This window comes from Pipistrellus hanaki, assembly GCF_964339955.1.
Source record: "Pipistrellus hanaki genome assembly, chromosome: 9".
NCBI lineage: Eukaryota > Metazoa > Chordata > Mammalia > Chiroptera > Vespertilionidae > Pipistrellus > Pipistrellus hanaki.
In genome coordinates, this window is record NC_140511.1 from 8304325 (window position 1) to 8325070 (window position 20746).

General features: G+C 43.7%; 1 protein-coding gene and 1 pseudogene across 2 annotated transcripts in view; both read right to left on the bottom strand.

The window, feature by feature from the left end:
- Window positions 1-872: 872 nt before the first annotated feature.
- The window catches only part of UBE4A (ubiquitination factor E4A), a 54686-nt gene continuing 34812 nt past the window's right edge, over window positions 873-20746 (bottom strand). Inside the window, exons 17-20 of the mRNA XM_084895569.1 lie at window positions 7900-8080; window positions 7360-7507; window positions 5101-5258; window positions 873-3058 (exon numbers count right to left, since the gene is read on the bottom strand). Coding sequence (XP_084751695.1) covers window positions 2932-3058; window positions 5101-5258; window positions 7360-7507; window positions 7900-8080 — 614 coding nt within the window. The 3' untranslated portion in view covers window positions 873-2931. The remainder of the gene's footprint in view (window positions 3059-5100; window positions 5259-7359; window positions 7508-7899; window positions 8081-20746) is intronic.
- On the bottom strand, window positions 16289-20745 carry LOC311628387 (glyceraldehyde-3-phosphate dehydrogenase-like; annotated as a pseudogene). The gene has a single exon. The product of its transcript is annotated as a glyceraldehyde-3-phosphate dehydrogenase-like (transcript).

Below are 20746 nucleotides of genomic sequence, written 5' to 3' on the forward strand. Positions count from 1 at the left end.
TGTTAGAAACCACAGTTTATGGTTGCATAGTTCTAAAGATTGTCATCTTTCTCCAACAATGGTCTGTAGTTTGGATATTGGGACGGGAATGGTTGGTTTAACCGAGGCTGAGGTCTTGCAAGGCAGAGAGTACAGAAACACCGGGCAAGGGGGGCATGAAGTCAGTGATTGGAATGAAAGACAGGTTAGGCTAGATAAAGAAGGAGGAAGCCCAAAGGGAACTGATTAGGAGGCTCACCTTCAGAGAGAACTACAGGTTACCTGCTAAGGCAGAGGAGGTCAGCCGGTCACAATCTGAAACTACCTGGAACAAAAGGGAAGGTCAGAGTCCTTTAAACTGCCACGAGCTTTTAATACTGTAATAAAGGAAGTGATGACAAAGGTTATAAGTTAGGTATTCATTTATTAAATACAAGCTTTGAACAAATACCCCCAGGTTAGAGTGACAAGGAATAACCTTCCTGGAATGTTTCAGAGCACAGTTATGTCCATCAAGTTTTATTTCAGTCAACCTTTTTGTTCTTCATTTTGTTTAGTTTTGTCTTTAAGTTCGTCTCCTGTTTGGCTGGTAGAGCGTGTGCATTATGTATTTGTGTCATCAACAGTCCCGCCTGGGCGCCTGGCTGACAAAGGCACCCAGGCCACTTACCAGCGTCAAATAAAGTAAAGCTTCTGTAGAGTGTGAAACCTTTAATAACATTTCTTTCAGGTTTTACATATCCATCTTAAAAAACCCAGATTGCGTGATGAAACCTATTACATTTCCCAAGTTTAGTATTACCCTCTTAGTAAGACTATTAGAGCTGATTAAGGAGTCTCCATTTTCCTATCATACTCCAGCAAAGCCAACACAGCAAACTAAGTATGCAGTCTGCTCTCGTAGATTTTGAGCTGGTTTTTAGTTCCAGATAACAAAACACCTCATTAAGCTTCCAAGTGCACATATGCACTGCGTTGTACCAAAATAATAATTTTTAGTCTCATTTTTGGATGTTCTTAAATTATATGGCTTACTTACCAGTAGTGGCCTTAAGCTATACACTTGCTATGTAATGAGTTTAAGACATTCAGCAGCATTAATGGTGCCACAGCCACTCATAAATTTCAGGAAAAGGGCTTTAATAATAATAATAAAAAGCTTGCCGAAAAAGGCTTACAATCTGAAGACAGAAGAGGAATACAGATACAGATACAAACACAGGCTGTTGATTAGAAAGCCCCTGGGAATGCTGCCTTTTGAGGTTTTGTGCCCATTTTCCCTCCAAATTTCTCCTATAAAAACCTGGTCTTTTAAAAAAGAAAACATCCTATGTGGTTGGGCTTGGAAGATAAATACAAGGTGGTGGAAGCTTATTTTATACACAGTTCATTCCCAGTAAAGGAGGCCAATAAATATGAAGCTCATTTTAAGGAAATAAACAAATTCTGTCAACCCATGCCTTCAAGGCCCAGGAGGCAACACTGAATTCCTATCTTATGTTCTGGCATTTGCACATCTTATAAGCACAGCAGTAGGCAACATCTTTCTATAGTGTGAGATGCCCTCTTATTTGTGTTTTTCCAGTTGATACCACCAAAAACATACCAAAGGCTGTTGATAGGAACTTGACATATGAGACTGACATCTTATTTGAAAGACACCATGGTTAACATTAATGTCCTTTAAATGAAGCAATGATCCCTGTTTCCAGATCATACCCTTTTTCTTGTCACTTAGGGTATCTGTGGGCTTAGAGGGACAGTGATATAGACGTCCATAGGGGACTGTGCCTCACTTAGCATGTTAGCTGCATAGCTGAGTAGGGAACTCAAGCTCAATTTGTAGAAGGGATCCCACCCACCTACTAACTATGCGGGGCTAAGTTGATATTTAAAATGGTTTGTTAACTGCTGACCTAGGCTGAGTTAGAAGCAGTTCTTGGGATTGAGGTCATAAGCTTAAACAGTAAATATATACATTTCACAGTCTCAGGATTTTACCTAGAAAAATGTGTTAGTGGCCACACACTGTATATATCTTATCATGGAAGGACGATTTAAAGTGGGACTGCTTATACTAGGCCAATATAAAAAACACCTGGTATATATACTGAGATATACTGTTGATATTAGTGTTTTCAAATGGCATTTTTCCTGCTTACCATATTCGTTATCTAACTTCTCTACTCAGCAACAGATTTCCATAAGCTAAATTGGGCCCAACAGCCTCTTTTATTCTTTCACCTCAGAATTTTCTGGATAGTGTCAAAACTGCAAGTTTATCCTGTCAATCTTCCCAAAAATATGGTAGGGCTGTTTTCTGCGGTAAAGACAATCCCACGGGACAGTGTTTGTATCTCTGAGTTATGGAGATGATACAAAATTAAGAGCTGTCAACAGAACTGCATACCATCCCTTTCTTTTTCCATCTCATCTATCACCTTACCGGGCCCGCAGGCACCCAGCTCCCGCCTCGATGTGGAAGGTTGCCCTGTAACTGCAGAGCGGCACAGAAAGGAGCCGCGGTCCGGGCCACGAAGGGTAGGCAATTCCCTGACAACAGGGCTTTCTGACGATGTCAGCTGTCACCGACATAGGTGACAGCCTGTACTTGAAAGCAGTGCTCACCAAAGATGAGCAGTTCTTGGAAGAAAAACAGTAAGGTGGCAGAAGTGTTAGCAGTGGAAGTTAATATAATTTAAGGTAGGAAAGGGGAGAGAACACAGGGTAAAAATTAGTGATGATACTCAGACATGGTGGTGATATAACTAAAATTTCCTGTAAGCTAGGAGAGCCTTGTCAAGTTCTTAGGAATCTTAATTATCATAATTTGAGCAATAATTTAGTAAAAAAAAAAAAAAAAAAAAAAAGAAAGGGACAGAACCAAAGAGAAATCACAAACAACTGTTTATCTTCACTCTGGGGCTGGGTTGGTTGCTTTAGTCACAGCATTTATTCAAGTTGCTCCTTTTGTTGTTTCCTCTCTGCCAGCCACCGTTGGATTTTTTCCTTTAGCTCTGTGTTTGGCCGGATCTGGTCCATGGTGAGGGGGCTACGGTTAAAGGGATCTGTTTGGTCACTGGGACAGAGAGAAAGGAAAATGGGGTTACTTGAATCAGTTCTAACATCCTAAGCCAAGACCAGAATACCTGGGATCTTACTTGGAGACTGAAGCTAGAGTGCATTTGAATTAAGTGCTGACTTGAGGTTAGAAAGAATGATTCAGGAGGTTTTTCTTTTTTCCCTTTTCAGATTATTTAGCTACCTTGTCTTTCTGCTTCTAAACAAAATTTATTTAAACATTGTTCAGTTTCCCTCGACAGGACCCTGCACAGGCATGCCAGCGGAGGAGCTGTTTTAGTGACAGCGTCAGAGGGGCAGGGGACGGGCCCTGGCCCAGCCAGCTGACTGCTGTCCTAGCAGCTGCAGGCGGTGGCTTCCTGATGGAGGGAGGTTTATAACATACTTTAAGGCAGGGGTCTTCAAACTACGGCCCGCGGGCCACATGCGGCCCGCAGAGGAGTCTGATCCGGCCCGCCAGGTTTTTTGGGCAGTGAGCGCAGCCGAGGTGTTACAGTAGGAATTAGTAGTTCATATAGTCCGGCCCTCCAGCTCTCTGAGGGACCGTGATCTGGCCCCCACTTTAAAAAGTTTGAGGACCCCTGTTTTAAGGGCTGGCATATCTTCTCCTTTTTATTCTGAGGCCCCAACAAAGTATAAATTTTCACTCACACTTTGAAAAGATGTACCACCCAGCACAGCATCATGCATATAGTGAATACTTAATACTAAATACCACGAAATGGAAAATCCTTTCCCCCCAATATTTACAAAATTGTATTTCCTTAAATTTGGGTCAACTTTCATAACTGGATTTTAAACAGGCCGAGTCTCTCAGACCCTTTCTGGGCAATGCTGCCCAGAGAGCGGCAGCTGGGCCCCGGACACCAGGCTGACAACACACAGCAGGCGATGTGAGTCACCCGTGAGCTGAACACCATGTAAAGCCTGAATAAAAAGGCACCCTACCTTTTACATTTTTATAAAATTAAAGCAATTTAAATCCACTTTAACATCTATTATAATATTTACGTCAGATGACCATACAGGGACAGATCCCCCCAAAATGGGGCCTGACGCTGCCCTAGTCGGTTTGGTTCAGTGGATAGAGCATCAGCCTGCAGACTAAAGGGTCCCAGGTTTGATTCTGGCCAAGGGTCCATGCTGGGTTCCAGGCTCGATCCCCCTTTCCCCCACACAGGAGGCAGCCAATCAATGAATCACTCTCATCGTTTATGTTCTCTCTCTCTCTCTCTCTCTCTCTCTCTCTCTCTCTCTCTGAAATCAAATATCCTACATAATAAAGAGGTAATATGCAAATTAACTCTCACACTCTCACAAGATGGCTGGCAGGGTTAGACCAAAAGACTGAATAAGCAGGCTTCATGGGGCGACCAGATAGGCAGGGGGCTTAGTGAGGGACGACCAAACAACTGAACAAGCAGACTGCACGGAGTGACCAGGCCAGTGGGGGGGCCATGACGGGCAACCAGGCCAGCAGGGGGGAGGGGCAGTAAGAGGTGACCAGGCCGGAGGGGTGTGAGTTGGGGGCAATAAGGCTGGCAGGGGGTCCGTGAGAAGTGACTAGGCTAGTGGGGGAGAGCAGTTGGGGGTGACCAGGCTGGCAGGGGGATGGAGTTAGGGGTGACCAGGCTGGCGGGGGGTGGGGTGGGGGGTGGGCAGTTGGGGGTGACCTGGCCGGCAGCGGGGGGCAATTAGGGGCAACCAGGCCTGCAAGGGGGGCAGTTAGGGGTGACCAGGCAGTCAGGCAGCCGAGGGGACACCTTCTCTCCCCCACCCCCACACGAATTTTGTACACTGGGCCTCTAGTTTTTTATAACATATGTTAACAGAAATTATTTCCTTAAGGAAGGAATAGATAAGGTTAGATCAGTATTTTACAACAAGGTGTCTTGCTTTGGCTGTTTAAGTGATACACTCTACCAATGCCTCCCCATCACATACAGAGTCATCTCTGGGGCACCTCCTGGCTGCTCCACCGAAACCAGAAAGCCGGAGGACAGGTGCACACCGGCCCGAGGCTGCTTTCCGCGGGCCTACCTGAGCAGGTGTCTGGCGATCGTGGACCTGTCCACAGTGACTCTGGAGGACGGCAGCACCACGGGGTCAGACATCAGGGTGCTCATGATGGGATCCAGGAACTCGTCGCAGGCGTCCGCGTAGGTCTCCTCTTCCTGCTGCTGCAGGTCTGCAAGAGACTGAGCACAAACAGCAGCGCTGAGCGCATTCACAGTGGACGGTTCAAATGCTCAATGCCTGTCCCTTAAAGCGCATAGAACCTGAAAGGGTGTATCCGAAAGGTAATGACCTTCACAGTGACAATAACAAGTCTCTACTTTGCTTTCTAAACAGGCCAAGATGGATATTATGGGATCACATTCAGCATCCAGCCCGATTCTAAAACTTCCATTTGGCTCAGCTGCTGGCAGTCATGACTAAGAATGAAAGAAGCACATGACATACATCTTTCTGGCAGCAGTCCTGTGGTAAATGTCATAATCCCAAAGGGGAGGAGCCGGAGGGCTATTATTTGCCTAGTTACAGTCACTCATGAAGTTCCGGTGTTAGGCACAATCAGGTGTAAGAATTTAAAAGTGCCTTCAACCTTTGATTCTTTCATGACTCTAGTTCCTCAGGGCCCCGTCTGGCTGAACTGGAGGCAAAGATGAAGCCCAACTTAAGAAATAAGTAACTCGACGAAAGAAGGACTGACTTTATTCAACTAAGTTTTCTATCGGACACTGTGCCATGATTTTTCTATTTTCATAACTGCTAATGAAGCTCTGTCATACTCCAGACAAAGGGATTATTAGCTAACTACAATACAGAATTTTAATTTTAATTTTTTAATTAAAAAATTTTTTTTTATTGATTTTTTACATAGAGGAAGAGAGAGGGATAGAGAGTTAGAAACATCGATGAGAGAGAGTCATCGATCAGCTGCCTCCTGCACACCCCCCACTGGAGATGTGCCCGCAACCAAGGTACATGCCCTTGACTGGAATCGAACCGGGACCCTTCAGTCCGCAGACCGACGCTCTACCACTGAGCCAAACCAGTTTCGGCAGGATTTTAATTTCTAAAATGTATGGCTATTCCCACATAAGCCAACTACCAACCATAAATATAGAGAACAGAGAACACCAATAAAAATCAGTAACTAAAAACAACTCATCATGAATTCTATTGTAAGAAGTTCTGCTTTTTAGCATTAACAATGTAGATTTTCAAATCTATTGGTGACACTGCACAAACGTTTTCATAAAACAGCCTTCAAGAATCTGTACACTCCTCTCTTCTAGCAGAAGCTTCTTAAATCAATTTTTCTGTTTTCTCAACATTAAAGAAAGTAGTATTGCCTGGCCAGTATGGCTCAGTGGTTGAGCATGTACCAAAGGGTTGCTGGTTCAATTCCTGGTCAGGGCACATGACTGAGTTGTGGGTTTGATCCCCAGTAGGGGGTGTGCAGGAGGCAGTCATGTTCGACTCTCATCAATGTTTCTCTCTCTCCCTTCTTTCTCTCTCTCTAGAAATTAACAAAAAAACATATTAACCCTTTGCACTCCGAACCATTCTGGACATTGGCTACCAGCTACTCGACGCTACTTTGCGGCGGAAACATGCGTTGAATTAACTCAATTCCCCGTAATCACTAATAAACTGCAATGTCCCCTGAGAGGGGACATCCGAGTGATATGCTAGAATTCTGATGTCCCCTGAGAGGGGACAGTGGAGTGCAAAGGGTTAAAAGAAAAACAAAAATCCACAATAAACTGAAACTAAAAAAAAAGGTAGTATTGCCCTGGCTGGGTTGCTCAGTGGGTTAGAGCATTGTCTTGATATGCTAAGGTTGCAGGTTCGAACCCTGGTCAGGGCACATACAAGAACCAACCAATGAATGCATAAATAAGCGAAGCAACAAGTATCAACGTTTCTCTCTGTTCCCTGCTCTCTCTCTCAAATCAGTAATACAAAAATAGTATTAAGAATACTGTAGTTCTAGTTATTGACTAATCATGTTTATATTTTCTCAAGGCAACAGCTGAGTCAACAATGTAATAATAAAAAAAGTTTTTATTGATTTTGAAAGAGAGAGGAAGGGGGAGAGAAACTTCTACCTGCTGCCTCCCATACACACTCTGATCAGGGATGGAGCCTGCAACCTGGGTGTGTGTCCTGGCAGGAATTAGACCGGCGGCCTTTTGGTGCACGGGACAACGCTCAACAAACAGCCACACTGGCCAGGGCAACCATGGGGCCTTCCAGGACATGCCGACAAACAAATCCTCCCCCCCTCACCTTGATTCTCTCCGCTAAGTTGGTGAAAGCCACAATCATATCCCCAGGCTTATTTATTTTCTTCAGAACTCGGATTGTCTGCGCGAGAAGAGTGGGGGAGTAGGAGCGTCCGTCCTTGGGCACGGTGGCGCAGAAGTTCTCCTCATCCCTGAAGCCAATGGGAAAGAAGGAGCATCAGAGGAGGGACCCACTGGGCTGAGGAACAAGGGTCCCCACCGCTTAAATGCCGGGAATGTTCTCTGATGAACATTTCTCTAATTTTTAGGAAGGAAGTCTATCAAGTATTCTGAGGCTTTGGAAGAATACTGCTTTTCCAAACAACATACAACCAGCAAAATCTCTCTCTGCACAGACCAAGGCAGACTGTTGGCAATTCTGAATAATGTTCCACAGGTAACACAAAAATCTCATTTAAAACTACAGGAGATTCTTTCACCAACGAAACGGACCATTTCTTTTCTGCTTCCACATCGTCCCGTTACCAGCCCCCAGTGGAAACATCGGCCTCCCTCTGGCGTGCCCAATTTAAATCTCAAGTACCCAAGATTTAAGTAGATCGTGCAGATATCTGACACGAGCTGTTGGGGCTTGAAGTCAAATTCACTGAAGTCCTTGACTTTCAAGGCCCCCATCTTGGGGCCCACCAGGTGCTGCAGGAAGTAGTTGAGCATGGAGATGATGCGCTCGGCCAGGAACGGGTGCACAAAGAGGGACTTGATCTCTGCAAGGAAAGCCAGACGGAAACCTCAATCCATTAGCCACCTTTCGCTTACGTCTTAGAGTTTTGCTGGGAGACCTCTGGGGACTACTACTTTTTAAGATTACATAAATAATTTTAGTACATTTTCATTGCAGTAATATTAGAAAATATAGACAAGCAAAAGCAAGTAAGATGTAAAAACTACCATTCAGAAAGAAAGACCTTGCTTATACAGTTGACCCTTGAACAATATAGCCTTGAACTGCGTGGGTCCACTTATATGCAGGTTTTTTTTCAATAAATACTCTAAATGTATTTTTCTCTTCCTTATGATTTTCTTTTTTTTTTTTTAATTGATTTTAGAGAGAGGAAGGGGGAGGGATAGAAACATTAATAATGAGAGAGAATCACTGATCTGCTGCCTCCTGCACAACCCTCCACTGGGAATTGTGCTCTGACCTAGAATCAAACTGTTACCTCCTTGTTCATGGGTCCACACTCAACCACTAAGTCACACTGGCTGGGCTTCCTAAGGATTTCCTTAATAACATTTCTTTTCTCTGGCTTACTTTATTCTAAGAATATAGTATATAATACGTAAGACATACATATGTGTTAATCGACTATATTATCAGTAAGGCTTGCAGTTAATAGTAGGTCATTAGTAGTTAACTTCCGGGGAGTCAAAAGTTCTATGTGGGTTTTCCACTGTGAAGGGGTGTGGGTGTCACTAACCCTGCATTGTACAAGGGTGAACTAAATTTTAGTGTAACTTTTTGGGTCTTTTTTTTTGCTTATTTTCAGAGAACCTATCATTAAATCTTTCTAAAACTCTTTATCAAAGGGGAGAGATCAACCAAAGGACTTGTATGCATGCATATAAGCACAACCAACGGATGCAGACACCAGGGGGATGTGGGAATGGGGTGGGGAGATAAGGACACATATGCAATGCCTTAATCAATAAAGAAAAAAAGAAAACAACTCTTTACCAGAAATGTAAAACTCCCAATAGGATAATTTCTAGCAGTTCTGCATTCTGGGAAATGTTCCTTCTGGAAGTCTCCATCTGGAAGTCACTCCAACCTGGACTCCTTGCTCTGTAGGTCTGTTGCGTGCTGGTTATACGAGCTCCTCTACCATCATCCCGGGAATTTCCTTTGTGTCTCACAGGACTCCACCTACCTCCTTCTGGGTTTACTCTCTCATTTTGATAGTGTATCTTTTTTTTTTTTTTTTTTTTTTTTAATGTTTTTATTGATTTTTAGAGAGAAAGGTAGAGCCTCCTACTGGGATCGTGCCTGTAACCTGGGCATCTGCCCTGACTGGGAATCAAACTGTGACCTCTTGGTTCCTGGGTTAATGCTCAACCGCTGAGCCACACCAGCTGGGTGAGTATATCTTATTATATTATAGCTTTTTAAGAAAGGGCACACTAACCCTAACTGGTTTGGCTCAGTGGATAGAGTGTTGGCCTGCAGACTGAAGGGTTCCAGGTTTGATTCTGGTCAAGGGCATGTACCTTGGTTGCAGGCACATACCCAGTAGGAGTTGTGCAGAAGGCAGCTGATTGATGTTTCTCTCTCATCAATGTTTCTACCTCTCTATTCCCCTCCCTTTCTCTCTGTAAAAAAACAAAAACAAAGACAAAAAAACCAATAAAATATATTAAAAAAAAAAAAAAAAAGGGGTGGGGGCACACTGAAAGTAAATTTCATGCCTTCATATCTGAAAATACCTTTATACTTTACCCTCTAATAGAATTGGTAGTTTGGCTGGGTATAGGATTCTAGGCTGAAAAAAAATATTTCCCATCAGGAATGTGTTCCAGCTTCAGATGTTACTGTTGTGAATTTCAAAAATGTTTTGATACTTAAACGATTCTATATGACCTTTCTCTCTGGGACCCTTTAGGATCATTTTTCTATCCTGATTTTCTGAAATGTCACAATGATATATCTTAGCCCAATGGGGTTTTTAAAAATTCTCTGTGCTAGCCACTTGGTGGCTCGCTTCAATTTAGAGCAAGCATGTCAAACTTAAAGGGTAGCAAGGGCCAAATAAACAAGGTTTAAGTTTATGTGGGCCGCGAAAAAATAAAAGCTTCATTTTTATAGAAACATAGGTTTATTTTGAAAAGTACATATATATGTATATAGAACAAGAGCAACGATAAAATTAGTGTCTTCCTGACACTCTGCTACTATCTTTCTTACTTCGGTGGAAATCTTGTTCGCAGTCATTACTTTCAAAACTGCCCCAAGATGAGTGTCCGTCATTCTGGACCTGACAGGAGACTTATTTCCTTTCATAATTGTAATAACTGCTCACACCGATAAGTACCGGTACTTCCAAAACACGGAAATAATTTCTTACGTGAATTTTCAAGCTGGCAGGTAAATATTTGTAAATTCAAAATTTTCTCATTTTGATAGTGTATCTTTTTTTTTTTTTTTTTGAATTGAATTCATTGAATTTTGCCTTTAAATCTGAACCACACTGGATCTCAATTACCTCCATTTGCATTTGATTAGGTACCGATTCTACATTTATTGAAAAAATTAAAGAAAACGAAAACTTGTCTTCCAAAAATTTAAAATCTGCAAACCTTGTTTCAAATTCAGTTCTAAGGCTTAACATTTTTTGAATGGATGTAGTCTCACCTAAACTTGGTTTGTTCATGTTGCATGTCAGAAAGTACATTAAATCTTCATTTTCAAGTGCTTTCCCCAAAGAACTAGCTTACATGTGGATGCTCTGACTTGGTCACACGTTTGTAATAATCTGATCTTTTCCTTGCAGCTTTAAGTTTAATTTGTGTAAGCGTTTTGTTGTATCAACCATGAAGGATAAATCTTGTAACGATATTGTGCCAAAAAACAGGCTTGTGTCTTGATTTTTAGTTATTAAGAACTGACGTATTTCTTCTTTCAAGTCCCAGAATTGTTTAAGAACCATGGAGCAGGATAGCCAACATACTATTATAGGAGGACAAGCCGGAACACCCGCTAACTCACTTAAAAAAGCAGAGAGCTGTTGCTGATTTAAGCTTTGAGATCTTATGAAATTGATACTTTTTTTTTTATTATAGATGTCAACATCATTTTCCATGTTTATTACCTTCGTGCATAATACTTCTTGATATAATGCAATGCATATGATGAATCTTGGATTTGTCATGAATTTCATTTTTTTTTTTTTTTTTGCAGTAATGACACAAAAACCATTGTTTTTTCCAGTCATTTGAAGGAATTCCATCTGTAGCTACAGAAGTTAATTTTGAGAGAGGTAGACTGTATTTTTGCAGAAGCTTAAAAACACAATTAAATATGTTTTGTCCTGTATTAGTGTTATTCATTAGCACTGTTCCAATAATTCCTCAACCGTGTCGGAATCCATGTTGCAAGCACGAAGAAACACGGCTATCTGAGCTATGCCTCCAATGTCCATACCCTCGTCACAGGCAATGGAAAAAGCTTAGAAACCAGATGATTTTGGTTTGATCTGAATCCTTAAATTGTCAGCCAAATCAGTAACTCTTTCCTCAACTATATTTTAAGACAAAGAGATTGAAAAGACTTCACATTTCCAGGACAGTTTCTGCAGCTTTAATTAGACATTCCGTGATGAAACCACCTTCAGTCAAAGGTTTCAGGTGTTGAGCTATCGACTCGGACAAGACGTAGCTTGCGTGCCGTCCCGCTTCTTGTGACACTGGAGTAACCATGCACTGCTGTTTTCTCCATCCCAACGTGAGCTCTTTCAACTTTTCTTGTCTCATTAATCCCTCGTAATTATCGTATTTTGATTTATGTTGTTCATAGTGACAATGAATGTTGTATAAACTTTGGTACACTAATAGCATTACTACATATCAAGCATATTATTTTAATTTTTACTTCACAGCAAAAATACTCCAATTCCCACTTTTCTTGGAAATTTCGATGTTCATCAGCAATTTTTCATTTATTTTTACTACCACTTGATTTTGATAGACATGATGAATACAAAGGGCTGAAATAAATGAGTAATCGTTAACATAAAATAATAGAACATTTTAATAAAAATTAATATTTGTTTTGAACATTAACTTACCAGACACCAAATAACTGCACAAATTAATAAGCATAATGTAAATAAACCTATTTTTCTTGTTTTCTGAAAGTGAAATGTTTGCTGTTGTACACACCAAACAAGTCAGTACAAGACTAATAACATGGCCATTGGCTGCTAAAATATTCACTGCTACCCTGTTTCCCCGAAAATAAGAGTGTCTTATATTAATTTTTTCTCCCAAAGTTGCGCTAGGTCTTACTTTCAGGGGATGTCTTATCTTTCCATGCACTAGGTCTTATTTTCGGAGGATGTCTTATTTTCGGGGAAACACGGTAGTATTAGTAGAGAAATGGTGCACCTGCATGTAAGGGCAATGAATGCAACACAATTACAGTAATTAGTCATTAGCGAACGTTGTAATTTGTTATTAATAATTGTGTAAGATATTGTAAAAATTAAGTCACAAAATTTTTATTAAAACATTTCTTACATACCATTATATTGGCTGGGCCGCATGTGGCCTGCAGGCAGGGAATGTGACATGCTTGATTTAGAGGCTTTTACTCTTGGGGATTTTTTTGGTATTACTTCTTTGATAATTCCCTCCCTAATAGTTTTCTCGTTTGAGACTTTTTAGAGAGATCCTTTATTTTCTTACCCTTTTCATATTTCTATATCTTTCTGTTCTGCTTCCTTTTTTGAATTCATTTTAAATTTTTTTCTTTCAATTACAGCTGATATACAATATTATATTAGTTTCAGGTGTATACCCCAGTGATTAGACATTACATAACATAAATCTAATACCCATCTGACATCATGCATATTATAAGGATACTAGAGGACCGGTACACAGACACACAAATTTATGCACAGGTGGGGGTTCCTCGGCCTGGCTGGCGATCAGGGCTGATTGGGGCTGTCTCACCTGGTCCCGGTTAGGGCTGGCCAGCCAGCCGGGGAGTAGGGCCCGCAGGAGGTTGGCTGTGGGAGTGCAATGACCACCAGGGGGCTCCTGCGTTAAGCTCCTGCCCCCTGGTGGTCAGTGTGTGTGATACTGGCCGGTCCTCTGATTGTCCAGTGTAATGGTTGCCTTGGCTTTTATATATAGCCGAGTGGCTCGGTGCATGAAATCCGTGCGCTCGGGGGAGGGCGTTGGCCCTCAGCCTGGCCTGTGCCCTGTGTGAGAGCCCCACAATCCATCGCCCCAAAGTAGGAGGCACCCCCCAATCCAGGCTCCTGGATGGATTGTCCTGAAGACAATCTTGCTGACCCCCGGCCGGGCCACGGGGGAGGCAGACGGGCTCCGGGGCAGGCGCACGAAGAGGCCTCTGCCGGGCCTGCCCTGTCCCTGACGCTGCCGGCCCCGCCCACCCTCGTCCGCTGCGCCTGCAGCTCCAGCTGGTCCGGCGTCACGCACGAGGGCGTCCCACCATTTGCATATCAGTCTTTATCAGTATAGATGGACTGTTCCCTGTGCTGTGCTGTACATCCCATGGCTCTTGTTACTACCCATCTGTGACTTCTCCATCTTTTTACTGTTCACCCAAGCCCGCCCCCCTCCCATTAGGCAACCATCAAAATTTTCCCTGAGTCTATTTCTGTTCTGTTTATTTATTTTGTTTTTTAGATTTAATTGCTGGCAGATTTGTATGTATTCACATTTCTTTGTTCACACTTTTATCTTTTTTCCTTCTTTTTAAAGAAACTTATCTATATTGTTTAAAGTATTATAAATGCCCCCCCGCCTCCACCCCCCCATATCTTCCCATTGACCCCTCTCACACCAAACCCACTCCTCCCAGGCCTTCACCACACTTTTCTGTGTCCATGGGCTATACTATTTGCATGTAAGTTCCCTGGTTAATCTCTCCCCAACCAATTCGCACCTCCTCTGAAATGCATCAGTCCGTTTCATGCTTCTCTGTCTCTGGATCTATTTTGTTCATTAGATTCGACATATGAATTAGATCATGTGGTACTTATCTTTCTCTGACTGACGTATTTTGCTTAGCATAATACTCACCAGGTCCATCCATGCTGTTGCAAATGGTAGGAGTTCCTTCTTTTTAACCGCCACTTAGTAAATGTAATAAAACTTTTTTAATCCACTTATCTGCTGATGGGCACTTGTTTCCATATCTCAGCTACTGTAGGTTATGCTGCTATGAACTTAGGGGGTGCATAAATCCTTTCTGATCGGTGTTTCTATTTTCTTAGGATATATTACTAGAAGTGGGATAGCTGGGTCAAAACAGAGTTCCATTTCTAACAGAAACTCCATACTGTTTTCCACAGAGGCTGTACCAGTCTGCATTTCCACCAGCAGTGAAGGAGGGTTCCTTTTTCTCCGCATCTTCACCAGCACTTGTCATTTGTTGATTTGTTGATGGTAGCCATTATGACAGGTGAGAGGTGATACCTCATTGCCATTTTGATTTGTATCTCTTATATGATCAGTGACTTTGAGCATTTTTCATGTCTCTTAGCCTTCTGTATGTCCACTTTTTTTTTTTTTTAAATATATTTTATTGATTTTTCAGAGAGGAAGAGAGAGGGATAGAGAGTTAGAAACGTCGATGAGAGAGAATCATCGACCAGCTGCCTCTTGCACACCCCCTACTGGGGATGTGCCCGCAACCAAGGCACATGCCCTTGACCGGAATCAAACCCGGGACCTTTCAGTCCGCAGGCCGACGCTCTATCCACTGAGCCAAACTGGTGCCGGCTGTATGTCCACTTTTAAGAAATGTCTATTTAGGTCCTTTGCCCATTTTTTAATTGGATTGTTTGTCTTCCTTTTGTTAAGTTGTATGAGTTCTTTACGTATTTTTGAAATTTATCCCTTCTCAGCTGTAACATTGACAAATATATTTTCCCATACATTGGGCTCCCCTTTCATTTTGTTGATGGATTCTTTTGCTGTGCAGAAGCTTTTTATTTTGATGTAATCCCATTTGTTTATTTTCTCCTTAATTTCCTTTGCCCTAGGAGATGTATCAGTAAACAGATTGCTGTAAGCGATGTCTGAGATCTTTATTTCCTTCTTAAAGAAAACCCTTGACCAGCTAGTCAGTGGTTCAGTGGTTGAGCATCAGCCTATGAATGAAGAGGTCATGGTTTGGTTCCTGGTAAGGGCACATGCCCTGGTTGTGGGCTCAATCCCCAGTAGGCTGCGTACAAGAGGCAACTGGTCAGATTCTCTCTTAACATTGATGTTTCTCTCTTTCCCTCCCTCTCTAAAAATCAATAAAAATATGTATTAAAAAAAAAAAAAGAAGAAGATCCTTTAACATTTCATGAATTGATAGTATAGGTTTGGTGATGATGAACTCCTTTAGCTTTTTCTTGTCTGGGAAGATTTTTATATATCCTTTGATATTAAATGAGAATTTTTACTGATTTCAGAGAGGAAGAGAGAAGAGATAAAAACATTACTAATGAGAGAGAATCATCAACTGATCAGCTGCCTCCTGCAGGCCTCCTACTGGGGATTGAGCTCACAACCTGGGCATATGCCCTGACAGGGAATCGAAACATGAACTCCTGGTTCATAGGTCAACACTCAATCACTGAGTCACACCAGCCGAACTCCGTAATTATTATTTTTTAAATACATTTTAAAAATTGATTTCAGAGAGGAAGGGAGAGATAGAAACATCAGTGAGAGAGAATCAATGATTGGCTACCTCCTGCATGCTCCACACCGGGAATTGAGCCTGCAACCAGGCATATGCCGACTGGGAATAGAACCTCCTGCTTTATAGGTCGACAATCAACCACTGAGTCATTATTTTTTATAGGTATTCAATTTTTTGCTCTCCCCCTCCTACTTCTGGCACCAGAATGTTGGAAACTTGAAGTTGTCCCAGATGTTTTTACACTATTGTAATTTTTTTCTTTATGCTGTTCTTGTTGGGTAATTTTTTGCTTCCTTATATTCGAAATTGCTGTTTTCTCAGCTTCATCTACTCTACTGTTGATTCCCTGTAAATGATTCTTTATTTGTTTGTATATCCTTCATTTATGACTAGTTTATGGCTCCCATGCCCTTTTTTTTTGGCCGGATCCAGTGAACTTGATTGATGGTGCATGACAAAACAGGGCTCCTCACGCCCCTTCCCTTCCTCAGGAGGTGGGGGTGGAAATGGTGGTCAGGAGGTTCTCATTGTGTCGGGGGACTGATCTGGGCAAGGACTCCCCAGAGCTGAGGGCCCTCTTCTTCTCACCGGGGCTGGTGGTCCAAGGGCTCTTAGTCCTCGGAGGCCATGTGTTCCATAAGGTCCACCATTGTTGCTGTAGCCAAATTCCTTGTCAGACCAGGAAATGAGCTTGACAAAGTGGTCATGAGGGCAATGCCAGCCCCAGCATCAAAGGTGGAGGAGTGGCTGTCACCGTTAAATTCGCAGGAGACAACCTGGTCCTCAGTGTAGCTCAGGATGCCCTTGAGGGGGCCCTCTGACACTGCTTCACTACCTTCTTGATATCATCGATTTGGCAGCTTTCTCCAGGTGGCAGGTCAGTGCCACAACCGCACGTTGGGGGTGGGGACACGGAAGGCCATGCCGGTGAGCTTCCCATTCAGCTCAGGGATGACGTTGCCCACAGCCTTGGCAGCACCAGTAGAAGCAGGGATGCTGTTCTGGGCAGTCCCTCTGCCGTCACGCCACAGCTTCCAGAGGGGCCATCCACGGTCTCCTGGGTGGCGGTGACAGCATGACTGTGCCATGAGTCCTGCCACGATGCCAAAGTTGTCATGGATGACCTTGGCCAGGGGGCCAAGCAGTTGGTGGTGCAGGAGGCATTGCTGACAGTCGTGAGGGGGTTGTCATACTTGTCATGGTTCACACCCATCACAAACATGGGGGCATCCGCAGAAGGGGCAGAGACGATGACCCTCTTGGCTCCACCCTTCAAGTGAGCCCTGCCTTCTCCATGGTAGTGAAGACACCGGTGGACTCCACCACATACTCAGCACCAGCATCACCCCATTTGATGTTGGTGGGATCTCACTCCTGGAAGATGGAGATGGGATTTTCCACTGATGACAAGCTTCCTGTACTCAGCCTTGACTGTGCCTTTGAACTTGCCACAAGCAGAATCATACTGGAACATGTAGACCATGTAGTGGAGGTCAATGAAGGGGTCATTGATGGTGACAATACCCACTTTACCCGAGTTAAAAGCAGCCCTGGTGACCAGGCGCCCAATGAGGCCAAATCCGTTCACTCCGACCTTCAGGCTGTGGCTGCTGGCACAGTGCAGGAGAGGCTGTCTGACGAGCAGGAGGAGCAGAGAGCCCCGTGTCCTTTTTTTATCCTGTTGAAGTTCTCACTAACCTCATCTACTCTGCCTCTAATTTTTTTCTTTTTTTTTTTTTTTAAAATATATTTTATTGATTTTGTATAGAGAGGAAGGGAGAGAGATAGAGAGTTAGAAACATCGATGAGAGAGCGTCATCGATCAGCTGCCTCCTGCACACCCCCCACTGGGGATATGCCCGCAACCAAGGTACATGCCCTTGACCGGAATCGAACCCGGGTCCCTTCAGTCCCCAAGCCGACGCTCTATCCATTGAGCCAAACTGGTCCCGGCTGCCTCTAATTTCACTGAACATTCTTTTAACCAAGTTTTGAACTCTGCATTTGGTTGATTGCTTGTATTTTTTTTTTTTTTTTTTACTTCCTTTTCTGGAGTTTTGTTCTGTTCTTTCACTTGGGACATGTCCCCTCATTTTGGCTGTCTCCCTGTGTTTGTTTCTATGTGTTAGGTAGAGCTGCTATGCCTCTCAGGCTTGTAGAGTGACCTTATGTAGTAGATGTCCTGTAGGGTCCAGTGGCACAGCCTCCCTGTTCACCCAGCTGGGTACTCCATGTGTGCCACCATGTGGGCTGTGAACACCCTCCTGTTGTAGGTGAGCCTTAATTGCTGTTGGCATGTTAATGGAAGAAGTTTACTCCCAGGCTGATCAGCTGCAAGGACTGGCTGCCACCCCGGTGTAGGATCAGCTGTGCAGGGGCCCACCCCGTGAAGCAGGACTTACTTCAGCAGGTCTGTGGTGCCCACTGAATCTGCCCCTTCTGTGTGTAACTTGTGAGGTGGTTGGCTGGTACTTTGATGTGGTCTGAAGTTGTCCACCAAGTATACTGGCTCTGGGGCTTACCAGGAGGTCAGGTCAAGGACAGCCACTGCCCGTGTACTGCCTGTGGAGATAGTTGCTACCTGTGCTGGGCTTGGAGATGCTCAGGAGAGGCCAAATTGCAAACCAAGGCCAGCTGCTGCTAGTGCTTGGCCTGGGGCAACTTAGCAGAAGTATGGGGAACACTGAGGCCAGATGCTGCTTGTTTGAGAGACTTTAGGTAAATTTGAAGGCCATTGATATGGAAAAGTCACTGGAATCAGCCTGTGTTGATTGGCAAATTGGTGGGGAGGGGTCTCAGGGAGTCATCAGGTGTGTTGAACATTAATAGCCAGTTGATTGAGACTCAGATATGGCCACTACCTGTTGGCTCTGTGCAGGGGGAGGGCTCAGCAAAGGAACTATGGCCTCTGCCAGCACTTCACTCTGGGAGAAAGCTGCTCCTCCAGCTCTCAACCTGGTGCCAGACAGTTCAGTTCCTCCCTGGATGTCCCTAGTGCCTTTCAAGATGCTGCCCCATAGCTGGAACTAAGAGGGAGTCTGAGTGAATGCATGTGTGGGTCCTTTAAGAGGAACTGCCTGGGACTCCAGCAGTCTTACTCTCCATCAGCCTCAATCCCACTGGTTTTTCAGGCAGAAGTTATGGAGACATCTCAGCTTGGCTCTGGAACCCTGGGATGGAGGGGCCTCGTGTGGGGCTGGGACCCCTTGCCTCTGGGAGATTCTCTGTAGCAGAGATATCCTTCCTTCCTTCCTTCCCTTTTTTTTTATTGAAGATTAAAAATAATTGATTTTTAGAGAGGGGGGGAGGAGAGGTAGAGAGAGAAACATCAATGTGAGAGCAAAACATCACTGCCTCCTGGATGTCCTCCCTAATCCCCCCTCTGGGGATTGAGCTTGAAACCCAGGCATGTGCTCTGCCCGGGAATTGAACTGGCAACCTTTTAGTGCATGGGACAATGCCCAACCAACTAAGCCACAATGGCCAGGGCTCCCTCTCATATTTTATCTGTTACATGTTGGCATGGATCAAGCCCATTCAGCATCTCCACCCGATGTGGCTTCTTTAAATGCTTAGTTATATGAGTTCCATTCAGCTAGATTTCAGGAGGTTCTCAATGATGGTTGTTCTGTAGTTTAGTTTTTTGTTTTTACATGCAATGCCCCCCACGCCCCAATTTATTCTTATTGCTTTCAGAGAGGAGAGGGAGAGACAGAAACATCAATGATAAGAGTGAATCATTGATTGGCTGCCTTCTGCAAGCTGAGGATCGAGCCTGCAACCTGGACATGTGCCCTGACCGGGAATGGAAACGTGACCTCCTGGTTCATAGGTTGATCACTCCATCATAGAGCCACGCAGGCCGGGCTGTATAATTTTAATTCTAATGTGCTTGTGGGAGTCCTTTCTGTTCTGTTCTCAAGAGTTCCTTGAATTTATGTCTGACCCTTCTACTGAAGCTCTATCTTCTCTTATCCCTCTGAGATTATGTATGAACAAGTTTATGAAAGTGTTCATGCATTACCCTGGCTGGTGTGGCTTAGTTGGTTGGGCGTTGTCCTGCACACCTCAAGGTTGCCAGTTTAATTCCTGTTAAGGGCACATGCCTGGGTTGTGGGCTCAATCCCCAGTGGGACATATGTAGGAGGCAGCCGTTTGACATTTGGCCCTCATATTGATTTTCTTAAAATATGTGTTTTATTAGTGAGAAGAAGGGCAAAGGACAGAGCTAGAAACATTGATGAGAGATAAACATTATCAACTGGCTGCCTCCTGTACACCCTCTACTGCAGACTGAGTTAGCAACTTGGGCATGTGCCATGACTGGGAATAAAAAACCAGTAATCTCTTGGTTCCTGGGTCAATGCTCAACCGCTAAGCCACACTGGCCAGGTGCACTAATTTTCTCTCCCTTTCTCTCTCTAAAAACCAATAAACTGAAAGAAAAACAGTTTTCATATATTATCTGTGTTTCATGCTAGATTTCCTTAAATGTCTGGTGATTCTTGGTTGTCATTTTGCATGAAATCAATATAAAAATTATTAATAAATATTTCTTTTTTAATACTAAGTTTTGCAGTATGTATTTCCTTTTTGCACATCTCAATTCAAACTAGGCACATTTTAAGCATCTGATAGCCATGTGTGGCAAGCGGTGACTGCGTAGCTGCAGAGGGGTGAGATGAATGTCTGTCTGATCTACCACGATCAATCAGAGTTCCAGACTAGTGTTCAGGTTTAGTCTCTCCTCTGCACCCGCCATGTTCACACGGCTCACTGTCCTTAAGGAACCACACCCCTGTGTGCTTTCCGGCAGCACTGAGGTGGCCTTTCCTCACCCCATGTCAACCAGGCAGCCTCATGTTTCCCGAGCCTCTGCAGTGGTTCACTTCTCTCCCATACTGCGAGGGCACCGGCAGAGTCCCAATACTGAGTTCCAGCCGGGCTGGTCCCACAAATGAAGCAGCTCTTGGCCGCTGACTCTCTGGGA